Here is a 12576-nt window from a genome sequence, read left to right on the forward strand (position 1 = left end):
CACACACACACACACACACACACACACACACACACACACACACACACACACACACCAACCAGGCTCTACCCACCACCCTCTCCAGTGCCCCTCCTCCAGTCCCGCCACACTCCTGGGTAGGCTCTTACCAAGATGACAGCTGCCACAGCACCGGCCTCCTTGTCCACCAGTGGTATGACCAGCACTGAGGGGAAAGGGCAATGAGGTGGTCCTGCAGGGCCATTGAGGCTCAGAAATACTGAGCTGGGACCCAGGGAGGGAGACAAAGACACAGACAGAGAGAGGCCAGGACAGAGATACAAAGAGGCCCAGAGACCCAGAGAGAAAGAGAAGGGTCCTGAGGAAGCAACAAAAACCGCAGCAATGACCCCTGCATAGATGGAAACCCCTCGCTGGGGGAATTTCTCATGGTCCTTGGGAGGGAGGGAGGGGGGCAGGTAAGGCTGAGCACCCCTATTTTACAGATTGGGAAACTGAGGTCCAGAAAGGGGAAGTGACTTGCCCAAGATCACACAGCAAGTCAGGTCTCCTGACTCCCAGTCTTGTGCATTTTCCACATCGAGACAGAGGACAGAGACCTGGAGAGACTGAGACGAGGCAGAGAGACATGGCGGACAGGGGGTGTGGAGAGGAAGAGAGAGAAAACAGAGAGTGACAGACAGAGTATGACAACAACAGCCCAAGTAACCACGAGTATAGCACATCGTCACTGGCCACCAGCCACGAGTCCTGGAATGGGCCAGGCCCTCCCTTCACAGGTGTTATCTCATTTGCTCCTTGTTCCTCCTCAAAACACCCCTTCAAGGTAGCTTCTAATACCCATTCTACAGACCAGGAAATCAAGGCTTACAGAGATTAGTGGCACAAAAGAGAGAGAATTAGATGGAGGCACAGAGCAAGACAAAGAAAAAGACAGAGAGGTAGAGACAGGGGCAAAAGACACATGCGCTCTGGGAGCAGGAGTCACCACCCTCCCTGCCCCCGCCAGTCCCCAGCCCTTACCTTGGGTGTCAGGAGCCAGCGGGGCCGCCAATTTGGCCAAGGGTTTCCCTGGCAGGTCCGCGGGGCCCAATCCATTGCAGCCCAACCGCTTCTGGGAGATCACAGCCTCTCTGAAAAGAGGACGTGACCCACCTTTCAGCGCCTAAGTCAAAACGAGTCAGACCCTCCCTGAGGACCCACGGCAGACTGTGAGTCTGCAAGGACGGGGTAACTGACCTGCTATGAAGTGGACACAGGAGGGCAAAAATGAAAGAGCTGGGCTTTCTGATGCTTTCCACCCCCCACCCCACCCCCAGATAGAGGGGCAGGGAGAGACAACACAGCTTCTGTTGAATATACAGGTATTTTAAAGGCACCCAGAGGTTAAGTAACCTCCAAGGCACCACCATTAATAAGCGGTAAGGTGGGACATGAAATAAGCAGAGCAACTCAACCACAATACCTGAACCTTCCTGAAGACCTGAGGGGGTGTGAGTCTTGAACAAGGGGTTGGCATGAAGTAGAGGGAGAAAAGGGCTGAGATAGAGTGGAGGGAAGGAGAGGTGTGAGCCGAGGGAAGATGGTGTAGGAAGACTGAGTTTCGCTCTGCTCTCATCACACATTACCCCCCCCCCACCTCTCTCTCTCTTCCTGCTTAATTAAGCGCCTGATTTTTCACCAAATGTCACTCCCTGATGATTAATTGTCCTGGGTTCCTCATCCCTTATCCTGCCTCCACTTAATTGTGTTCATAGGAACTGCCTGGCCTGGATAGAAGAGAAGCTTGGGGGGCTGGGACTCCTACATGTGCATGTGGGGTCTCTAAGGGAAGCCCAGCAAAGGTCAAGTGAGGAAAAGAGAGGTGGTGGCCGGCAAGTCTGCAGATCAGGAGGCCACATTGGCGAGGGAATCTGAGGGCCAAAGAGGCTTGTCAAGCTCACTTGGTATTCCAAACCTGGCCTCTTGACAACTTCAGAACTGACAAGAACCTGTGGCATCTCCTACCTTCTTGCCCTCATGCCCTGGGCCTTTAGCTTCCGGGAGTGCTGGGGTCCAGTATTGAGCTGTCCAATGGTGCCAGTCACCCCAGAATAGAATAATGATCTGGGGTGGTAGGAAGGCCACTGCTACCACATTTCCTGAAGACTAAACTGATGATGGCTGGGGCTGGCCTTCACGCACGTCCCACCCAGACACTTGGCTTCAGACCATCTGGTGCATGGGCAGCCACAAGGTGGCACTGGTTCCTGGGTTGCTGGTCACTGGTCAGAGAACTCTGGCTTCATCTATTGCCCTCAGGAACTCCAGAAGGGGGCTGCCTTGGCCTCACCCCACCTTGCTATATTCCAAACTTTCTTCTGATCCACACAACACTCCCTCCCTTTTGCTCAAGGCCTCATGACTCCCCAACCACATATCCCACCCCTCCCAAAAGCTCCAGATCCCAGGTAGCCAAAGGCCTCTGGGAGGCCTGCCCTGGGTGTCCCTGAAGTGCCCCAGACATGCCATCCCAATCTGCATTATCTTCCCCTCATGTGCCCCAGAGTGGCACAGCCAGCCACCAGGTCCCTTGCAGCTTGGCCACAAACAATTCTAGCACTGCCCTTGTCCTCATCCCACATCCAGTTGGTGTGTCACCCCATGGAGCGCACAACTGTCGTCTCCACTCCTAAGCCGCTGCCCAACTCTAAAGTGACACCCTCCCCCGGACCTGCAGCTGCCTCTCCCCCCAGCTCCTATCTCATCCCTAACTTCTGCTCTCTACTAGAGTCACAGAAGGTTTTCTCAACTGGAATATTTATGGGAACATTCTACTGAAATCTGTCACTCCTCGAATCTTTGTCCGGGATCCTTCAGTCAGGACTGAGATGAGACTGGGAGCCAGACACATGCGTGGCCAAGGAGACAGGCATGGTGGTGTGGAGACCTGAGCCTGAGTGCAGGGATGAGGGTTCTGGAAAAGGAAGCAAGGGCAGGCACAGCCTCTCCGGGGCAGATAGAGTGGGGTCAGAGAAGGCTTCCTGGAGGCAGCAATGACCGTGGTGAGTTCTGAAGAACATGTAGAGGTTATCAGAAGGATGTGCAGGCAGAGGGGACTGCACGTACAAAAGACATGTGCTGGAAGGTCCAACTGGGAGGCTGGATGCAGAGAAGCAAGGTGGAAAAGGGAGGGAGAGGGTGGGGGGCCGAGGCGGGAGGTGGGGTTAGGGCCTTGAGGAGAGAGCTTGGTCCTAGAGCAGTGGGAGCCCTGGGGGAAATTTGAGCAGGGGAAGGTAAAGTAAAGCCAGCTTTCATCTCGGGCTGATCACACCCAATGGCTGCCTGGTAGAACTCTCACTGGACGGAGAATTGGAGGTGGGAAATCCCATCTCAGTGAGGGCTGCAGTGGTCCCTGGACAGCAGGAGAGGCTAGGCTGAGGCAGGGCAACCTTCTGGGTCTCTCTGAGCCCTGGGAGGATCCTCAGTCTTCAGGAGTCCTGGTACCTGAGCTCATTGATCTGCAGGTTGGTCTCCTTGCCCAGCCATGTCCCACAGCCCAGACAGGGGCATGCCAGGCCAGTCTCACCTCAACCCACCCCCTTGGGAGTGGTCCTTCCTAAAATTCAAGCCCCCCCAGAAGTCCCAAGGTCACCCACAGCCTGGAAGGGGGAGGCTTCTGGTGAGTGTCCCTCATCCAGGTGGGGTCTACTTTGTCTGCTGCTCATACCCCCGTGGCTCTCTGCCCACTCAGCACCCAACCCTGCCTCCTCTCCCCTCCTGGCTCCCTGCATCCCAGCACCACCTGCCAGGGTGATGTTGTGGGGTGAAGAGATTCCACACCCTGGGCCACGTGTCCAGGGGAAAGCTCATGACTCAGCCGGGTGCCAGTGTGGTCATGGTCTGCTCAGGGGAGATAAAGACAGATGGGCTCAGTGTGGGGAGAGGAACGGGTGTGGGCTTTATGACGTCCTGTCCCTTTAACAACTATTTGTTTAGTAGAAATTGTAGGGGAAAGGCTCTCTGTCAGTGGTTTCACTAACCTGGAAGGAACCGAGTATCCAGGCCCCCTTCCACTTTTCTAAGTCCCCTCTTAGAGCAGACCCCCATTGCTGACCCCTCCTCCCAAGAACTCCAACTGTGCTCTGAACTTCATCTCTGTGGAGAAAAATTATGATTCCGGCCAGGCCCTGCCTGGGCCCTCCCTCTCCCTCTGGGGAGACTCTGGAGATGGAAACAGACTCTCCTGGGACCTCCCACCCTGGACAAATAAGAGACAGATTCCACAGTGAATGGGGACTAGGTCAGCTCTAAGGAAAAAAAAATTGCTCAAAGTTAGGGCTCAGCCCCGCAAATGGTAACAGAGGGAGACAGCCAGCTCAGACTGGTGTGGGTGCTGCCTCCCTGCAGCTGAAAGGCCCAATTTCGCTGCACTCAGCAGTGGGTAATCAGAGGCTTTACGATGGCAGGAGACACAGTAAGAGGAAGGCGGCAGGGCTGGGACGCAAATAGGCTGGGAGATCAGAGGAGGGGGCCGTGCAGCACCAACAGGAAGGAGGCAAAGCCTTCCAGGAAGCCCCTCGCCCAGGCAGCCTTCCAGGATTCTCTTCTCTCCTGTCCTGAGGCCCCTTTGCTGCCTCAGTATGTACAGTCCGGCAGCGCTCAGACGCAGCGCCCACCCAGTCATCTCGCAGAAGTACATGGAGGCCCAGAGGTTGCAGCCCAGCCGCGTGGCCCTGGATCGCAGGTCTCCAGGCCTGGTCCTTCTGTGGACAGACATGTCACTGGGGCGGCCACGACAGCCCAGTCACCTTTTCTGAAATCTGGGTCCTCCCAGGTGCCGAGAAGCTCTGGAGCAGGCCGTCTAGAGGGCCGCTGCATCCACGGGAGGTAAGTGAAGTGTGGGTTGGTCAAGACGTTGATGACAGAGGAAGGGATTTCAGGGCAGGAGTGAGCTGAGCCAGCACAAGAAGGCAGGAAAGCCAAACACATGTGGGGGTAAACTGAGTATGTGTGAGCTCTCTGAAGGGTGGGGGCAGTGGCAAGAGGGGCCTCCGCACTGCCTCCTTGGGCCATCTCCACCCTGGCTCTGCACACCCCCACTCTCAGCCCCTCCCCTTCGGCCTTCATCTGTCTTTATGGTCTCAGTCCACTTCACACCCGCTGCTGTTTGCCAGCCCTGCCAGCATCCAGGGCTTCCAATAGGGCACCCTCTTCCGCTGAGCACTGCTAGAGCCTCAGGCTCCATCCTGACCTATGGCAGACGCCACAGCCTCCTGGGGGCCAGGCACCATCACTAGGGCCCTATGTTTTCTCAACAAAGAGACTGAGGTCCAGGGAAGCAACAGTCTCAATGCTATCCATGAGTAAGTGCCCAGGCTGGAGGGCAAAATTATTGAAGCCTACTGTGTGCTAGGCACAGGGCCAAGACTTGACAATCTATAGCTCATTAGGCCAATCAGTACATCCTATTGTCACCTCCATTTTACAGGTTAAGAAAACAGGTGTGCAAAGGGACACAGTGAGGCAGGGATGGGCCAGCTGAATCCAGGACTGAGCTCTTTCCTCTCACACATGCTTGGGTCTCGAGCCCCTGACCTGCTGGGACCCTAGAGGGCAGGCCCAGGTACTGTGTCAGCACATCACCAGACTCCAGGCAGCAGGCACAGCAGATGTTCCAGAAGGGAGCACTGACCCTGGACCTTCACTCCTAAGCTTTGCCAACCTGGATGAACTTTGATCTCTGTGTCCCCCAAGAGCCCCATGCCCCCACCTCCTGAGACTTCTGAGCTCTCTCCCAGCAGGCACTTGCTTTCCCATCACCACTGAACTCTGGGCTATTTCCATCGGAACCTTCCCTTTTAATTGTTTTTTGTAGGTGCCTTTTCTGGCTTTACTGAATCTGAAGTGGCTGGGGGGAGGGTGGTGACAGGGCTGTTGAGGCAGAGGACCTGACCCCTTAAAGTTGTCTGGACCACGACGACAGCTTTCTAGAAAGCCCCAGCGGAACATTTGTGGGCAGAGCAAACCTAGCAGGATGCTCCCTCACCGCCTCTGGACCCATGACTCTGACCCCTCTTCAGGAGGCCTCCCCAGGCCACTTGGGGAAACTACTGCATGGGGTAAGCTCATGCTAAGCAAAGTTGCAGAATTAGGGGTGGGGGCAGGCAGCACTACAACACCCCCATTGCTGCGCACCCGCTCTCAGCTCCTGACCACACTGCCCCGGTCCCAGGATGGCCCTGGGGTGCTCAGCGGCATAACTACCCTCCCTGGACCAGCACTCCTGCCCTGCAGCACTCTCCCTTCTGACAAACCCCACTCCCGTCACTGTTGCCTGAATGACCCAGAACTAGGAGACCATAGGCCATCTCTGCCTCACGCCAGGCTCCAACCACAGTGCACTGTGCCCTTGTGCTAAAGCCAGTGACTCCTCATCTAATCACGTGAAAAGGAATCCAGACACTTAGCTTTCAGGATGGACACAGTTTCAAGTGCTTTACATTTACTCATTTTATCCTCCCAAGGATCCTAGAAAAACTATTATTACTTCCATTTTGCAAGCAAGAGAACTGAGGCCCAGAGAGGGCGAGTACGTTGCCCAAGGTTATATGGCTAAACCAGAAGCTGAGATCTGAGGCCGGCAGTGGGCCCAGGGGCCCAGCAGGCCGTCGGCTCTGATCTTGTGGCTCTCAGACCCTGGGGTAACTCTGTGCATTCTACAGGTCAGCACTGTGTGATGAGAATTCCGTGATTCTATGACTCTAAGAACCCTCGGCTGTTCTCACACCTGCTGGGGTTCTAACTGTAACTGATAACCTGTAGCCCAGATTCTAAAAGTGCTGTGAGTAAGCGCAGCGATTTAGAGGAGCCAGCAGGAGAGAATCTATTCATGGCACTTTCCCAGGGCTGTCAGTTTCTCCAACACAAGAGACACGCCGTCTCTCTGTTGTACCTGGCCAAGGAGCCCCACCTGGCAGGGAGGTCAAGGTTGGACAGGAAGGGTCAGACCAGATGACTCTGGAAGGTGCCCAGCCCTGAGATCCTTGACTGAGGTAATGGCTCACCGGACTCTCCCCTCCTGGGGCAGCTCGTGCGGGGGCTCCTCACAGACCAGTCGGGACTCCTTGTCCAGCAGGTAGGTGTAGACAGTCTCCTAGGAGAGAAGATACTCATGAGACCCTGCGGAGATGCCCGCTCCCAGGCTGTGCACGGGTCAGGATGGTGAGTCACAGACCCTCTGGGGATGGTGGGCTCCGCTTCTGTTCATATTTCCCAGGCGATTCAAACACACAACCAGGCTGGGAAGACTCCCTTATGAACTTAGTGCCTCTCTTCTCGTCTTGGAAGAGGTTCTGGGCAGTGATCCGCGAGCCTGCCAGCTTTCCTTACCAATCACCCCAAGTTCAAGGGGCAAAGGAAAGAGTTTGAAGGTGCAGACAAATCAGCCCACCCCACCCCCCACCCCAGGATACTCTCAACCATGACTCCAGCCTCAGCCAACAACAGAGTATTTGCTCAGGTCCATACCTAGCAGGGGTTCAGAATGCCTGAGAATCTTCCGTCCCACCTCAGCCACATAGACAGCTGGATAAGAAATTGTGATCCAAGCCAGGAGTGCTTCCTGGAGGAAGTGATCTAAATTTTGTAACTGGAGTGATTCAGGGAGCAGGCAGTCTATAGAAGAGAGGCTTGTGGGTAGCAGGTACATAGGTGTAAAGTACACGGAACAGACTGTGGAGTCAGGGGGTACAGGAGGTAGCAGGGGTCAGCAGGGGCAGAGCTGCAGAGGATGATGGGGAATCTGCAGGAGAGCAGGAGATGTACCCCGAGAGACAGAAGCAGAATTGTGTTTTGGGATGATCCCTCCAGAGAGTGAGGTCAAAGTCCCCCCCAAAGCTTTTCCAGTTTTCTGCTCCATCCATTGGCCCTTCCCAAGGGAGGGAGCAGTCTCTGCCTCAATTCCAGGCCATATGTTGGCAGAAATACTTGCCCTCAATGACCTACAGGGAAAACATATTTTCTCCAAGCTGGACTTGCTGCCCTGAGGAATGCACAGCTGGTTGGTCCAGCATTGAGGTGCATGTCCACTACCTACACTGTGTGTGACATGGGAGACCCAGAGCAGTCCTGTCCAGGGGAGTCCAGGCCCCAGCAAAGAGGCACCCATATGGCCAGCCAAGTATCCCGAGAGGCTTGTTTTCTCAGTGGGAGGTTGGAAGGCTCATCCCTGATTCTCTCGCTCTACTGAGGGGCTCAGGAGGGCTTCTGGAGGAGATGGTGTAAGAGCTGGTTTTGAAGGCCCTCTTTCAGTGAGTGTGGAATCTTTCTCCACAGTAATTGCCTTTCATATCTCAAAATCCACAATCCTGACAGCCACCCTTTTGCCCTGGCTGCCCCCAGCCAGCTCCCATCCTCTCCCTCCCCTCAGGGAATACCCCAGCTCTACTCCCTGAGGTCCTGAGCTAGGCTCAGTGAAGGCACAGGGCATGACGGCAGTGAGGGGCAGGCACAGGCAAGGGCTGGAGCCACACTGTCCTCCCGGGTGAGAGTCTAGGAGCTGCATTCAGGGATAAAGAAATCAGTGGAAAGAGGGTCACACCCTCTCCTCCTCTACATCCAGTCTCCTCCTTGTCATCTGACCCTTTCAGCAGCATGGAAGGGGCCTGAGGGATTTGGCCTGAAAAGGTTAAGAAACCCACCGGCACCCAGGATCATACAGATAGTCCTGCCCTTGCAGAGATGGGGTGGCTAATCTGGGGGTGGGGAGGCAGGGAAGACAGAGCCTCGCTTCACTTCCGGATGTCCGTCTATCTCCCACCCCCTCGCTCTCAGCCCTCTGGGTTAAAATTAGCTGAGTTTATTGAAGAGGAGGAGGGAATCATTTCAAACACATCAGCACCATCTGCATTCGGGGCTGCCTGCCACAATGGGTGCTGATGAGGGAACCAGGTGCCAGCGGCTCCCCCCTTGCATGGGGGAGACCCCGCCCCCATCTCCTCACCCTTTTTAGGGGCAGAGAAGACCTCCCATCTCCCCTACTCCCTGGGGACAGAGAAGACCCCCCCATCTGCCCAACCCTCTTTGGGGCCTTGTGCTTCTCTATAAATCAAGTTGGGGTACCCCAGAGTCAGGGTATCTCCTGGGTAGGCCCAGGTAGACATTTTCCATTTTCCCGGGAACCTAGTTACCACAGCTGTCTTCCCAGTCCCAGTTTTGGGGATATAATTTGTCCAATGTAGGGCATCTGTGTTGGCACATTCACCAAGGCACTCTGCCTGGGCCGACTTGCCCTCCCCTATCCCAGGATAGCTCAATGGTCACAGAGGACCCAGGGAAGCCTCGCAGATGCTGTTCTGCAACTTCCTCATCCCCACCCCCTCTTTCCAGATGTGCTTCTAACCCAGGCCAGATGTTGTCTCAGTCCCATCTTCTCCAGGAGGTTTTATTTTTGGGTACCAGCATACCACCCACTTCCTACCAATTTTATGCTCAATAAAGCTCACTCATTAGCCCTCCTCCTGGGCTCTGAACTTCTAGGAGGTTTTGAGAAGGCAGAATTGAGGAAAAGGAATGGGGGTACTTAGATGCCAAGCCCCATTTGTCCCTGTCATGCTGTGTGACCTTGAGAAGAACACCCTCCCTCTCTGAGCCTCCAGCAGCTCATCCATCAAGCCGCTTGAGGCACAAAGGACTCTGGTGTATGGAGTGTCACATTCTGAACTAGCCAGATTACCTGGAGCAGACACTGCCCTTGGCTGGCATCTAGAGTAGGAGAGAAGATACTCTAGGACTCCATTTTTGGCATCTTCTCTGGGAAATCTTTAGTGCTCCTTAGCCTGGCCCAAATCCCCTCCCCAGACTCTGACAGTCTTCTGTTTCCCTCTGTCTGGTGCAACTATCTGCCTTGAGGGCTAGAGGGCTAGTAATCCATCTCACAGAGTAAGGAATGAGTACTGGCCAGCAGAACCAGGTTGGAGAGTAACCTGGGGCACAGACCTCCCACCCTCCAGGCCCAGGTAACCACGTGATCAGTGACTATGGGCTGAGCAACCACCCTCCATCTGTCCCCAGTCTGCAACCTTATACATGGCATTGGGATGGGTCAGAGGGAATTTTAAAAGTTTAAAAGTTTCTCTCCAACCTCCTACCTCCAGAAGGACACTTTAATTTGGCATATTTCATTTATCAAGGCTGAACCCTATGCTCACATCTCTCAAATCTGGCATCTTCTGGGGCCACCTGGTATCTCTAGGCTTAAAGTCTCGGTGCTGTCAAGCTATTGCCAGCCACTGTGGCAGGAGTTTGATCCTAGGGAGCTGACCCACATGACACAGCAGATCTCCCTGTCCTGCCTGCCGGCTGCTCCCCTCAGCAGTGTTTTTCAGTGGCTCCACTTCTTCTGCTTTTCACTCTGTCTCTGGTGAATCCTTTCCCCTTACCCCCACACTTCTATACCTCAGTTCTATACTTTCTATACCTCAGTTCTTATGTGTATAAATAAAAATAAATGTATTTTAAAAAAAGTTCTTCTATATATCTACCGCTACTCCTGCTGCTGTACACTTGACTCCACAATCTCCTTCCTGTTATTCTAGATGAACCCGCTCTACTATCTGAGATATGAGCTTTTCGGTGAAGCTCTAAGGCTCCTTCTGGCTCAGATATGCCAGGATCCTATGTAAATTCATTCTCTGGGATTTAGCTTCAACCTTTCTCATCCAAGAAAATCTCTCAGAATACTTGCCAAGCCCTTTCTTCCCCCATGAAAGTCTTCTGGGAAGAAGCCCTACCCCTTCCTTCCTTCTCTAGACAGAGATGCACCAAGGTTTGGGGGGCAGAGGGAAATTCAGGGCACGGTACTTACCACTTTGGGGAGCACAGCAGAGAGAGCCTCCTTGACAGCCTGTTGCAGGCCGGTGATGTCGATGACGGAGCCCAGGCTCAGCAGAGCATCCTGGAAGAGAGGAAAGGACTATGAGAACCTCTGCTGGGCAGGCCAGGGCAGCCCTCCTGTCCACCAGGCTGTGAGCCCCACCCCCAGCTTAGCCCAGAGAGCTCAGGCTCTCACACACTTAAGCCCCAGGATTCAGATTCTCAGACATCAACTGCTTTAGAATGTCTAAGTTCCATCATCTTACAGATGAGAATATTTAGGCTCAGAGTAGGCCCAGGGACTTCTCAATGTTGAGAGATCTAACTAGACCCCAGTCTGGCATAGTAGGGAAAACACAAGCCCCATGTCAAACAAAGCCCCACATTCGGATCCTAGTTCCAAGCTTTATTAGCAGTGTGTGTGTGTGCCTCGGTCTAGTCACCACGGTCCAGACTAGATCATGTAAACGGGGGACAGTGTGGCTATCTCCCCTGTAGGCGGATAGAAAGACAAACTGAAACTAAGCACTAAAAGCATCTCACTGAGGGCCCAGCATCAAGAAGATGTTCCACAGAAAACTTGCAGAAGCTGGGCCCCACTCGCTTTCCTTGAAAGAGATGGTCTCAAGCCGTCTCATGTTTTCATCTCAGGGAAGACTTAGCCTGGGAGTAGCAAGAGTCCAGGGGGTGCAGGAGCCTCAAGGTGGGAGACACGAGGGAGCCAGCGCCTGGCAGGACAGGAGGGGAAGTCAGCCTTGACTGCCTCCCAGCCTTCCCGTCCCAGGAATAGGCCTCGTCCTTGGAGAGCCGGAACAGAGACAACAAAGGTCCCTGCTCCTCGCTCTATTAACTTGGCCAGAACCACGGGGATCAAAAAGAAAGGTAATGGAACAGGGGATCAAGGCCAAGGCAGGACTGTGACTCATAGCATCTGCTGAGCCATGCCCTCCCCGCTAGCTCATGTAAGTTCTTTCTATGATGTCTTCCCTGTGGATAGCCGGGTCTTTGCTCAAAAAGCAAAGCAATTAACACTAGCATAAGGAGACATGGCTTGGCCCCCCAGTCGGGTGAAAATGATATGAGGTTGAAGTGTTAGCAGACCACAAACTCAGCATGAACGCAGAATGTCAGTGTGGCGAGTCAAAAACTAAAATGCTGGATAACGCAGGCCGGGTTAATAAAGATCTGCTGATTCAAATAGGAAAGATGACAGCTCGCTGCTCCATGGACTGATTAGACCACCTTCAGTACACTGTGTCCTCGCGATGACAAGATGAGACAACCAGAAGAGGGGACCCACGTGAGGAGGAAAGGGGAAACCATGTCCCGCATGTGACCGAGACTGGAGATTCTGAGGGTGCGTGGCCTAAAGCAAGGCAGACCCCACTCCACTCGCTGAGACTCTCCTGGGGAGGCACTGGATGCTGTGGCTATCCCTGGGGACCCAGAGGATTTCACAAGAGACCCGTGGTCCAGGAGGGCGAAGGGCCTTCGAGGCAGAACCATGCTGCAAAGGTAGAGGCCACAGGGAAACAGGGAGGAAGTGAGTTCCCCGCCCTGTGTGCCAGAATGGGGTAAATGCCTCTTTTTCAGAGGGGAGTCCTGCGTCGGCATCCAGATAAAGCCTGGCCTCCAGGTTTTGGCTGCAGATTCAGCCCGTGCATCTTCTTGGTTTCAGTCTCTTCTTCTCCCACACTCCCACGCAGGGCGCCCTGTGTTCTTAAGGTACACATGGCATTGCTT

The 12576-nt window shown here is 54.3% G+C and overlaps 1 protein-coding gene across 4 annotated transcripts in view; it reads right to left on the reverse strand.

Moving 5' to 3' along the window:
* Window positions 1–12576, reverse strand: part of PDE2A (phosphodiesterase 2A, cGMP-stimulated) — an 89214-nt gene that overhangs the window by 19169 nt on the left and 57469 nt on the right. For all 4 annotated transcript variants that reach the window (XM_012725651.1, XM_012725650.1, XM_004683169.1 and 1 more), the window contains exons 3-6: window positions 10826–10915; window positions 7026–7114; window positions 1003–1112; window positions 129–184 (exon numbers count right to left, since the gene is read on the reverse strand). In XM_012725651.1, the coding sequence (XP_012581105.1) occupies window positions 129–184; window positions 1003–1112; window positions 7026–7114; window positions 10826–10915 (345 nt within the window). The remainder of the gene's footprint in view (window positions 1–128; window positions 185–1002; window positions 1113–7025; window positions 7115–10825; window positions 10916–12576) is intronic.

This window comes from Condylura cristata, unplaced genomic scaffold (genome assembly GCF_000260355.1).
Source record: "Condylura cristata isolate star-nosed mole 26May11 unplaced genomic scaffold, ConCri1.0 scaffold00015, whole genome shotgun sequence".
Lineage (NCBI taxonomy): Eukaryota > Metazoa > Chordata > Mammalia > Eulipotyphla > Talpidae > Condylura > Condylura cristata.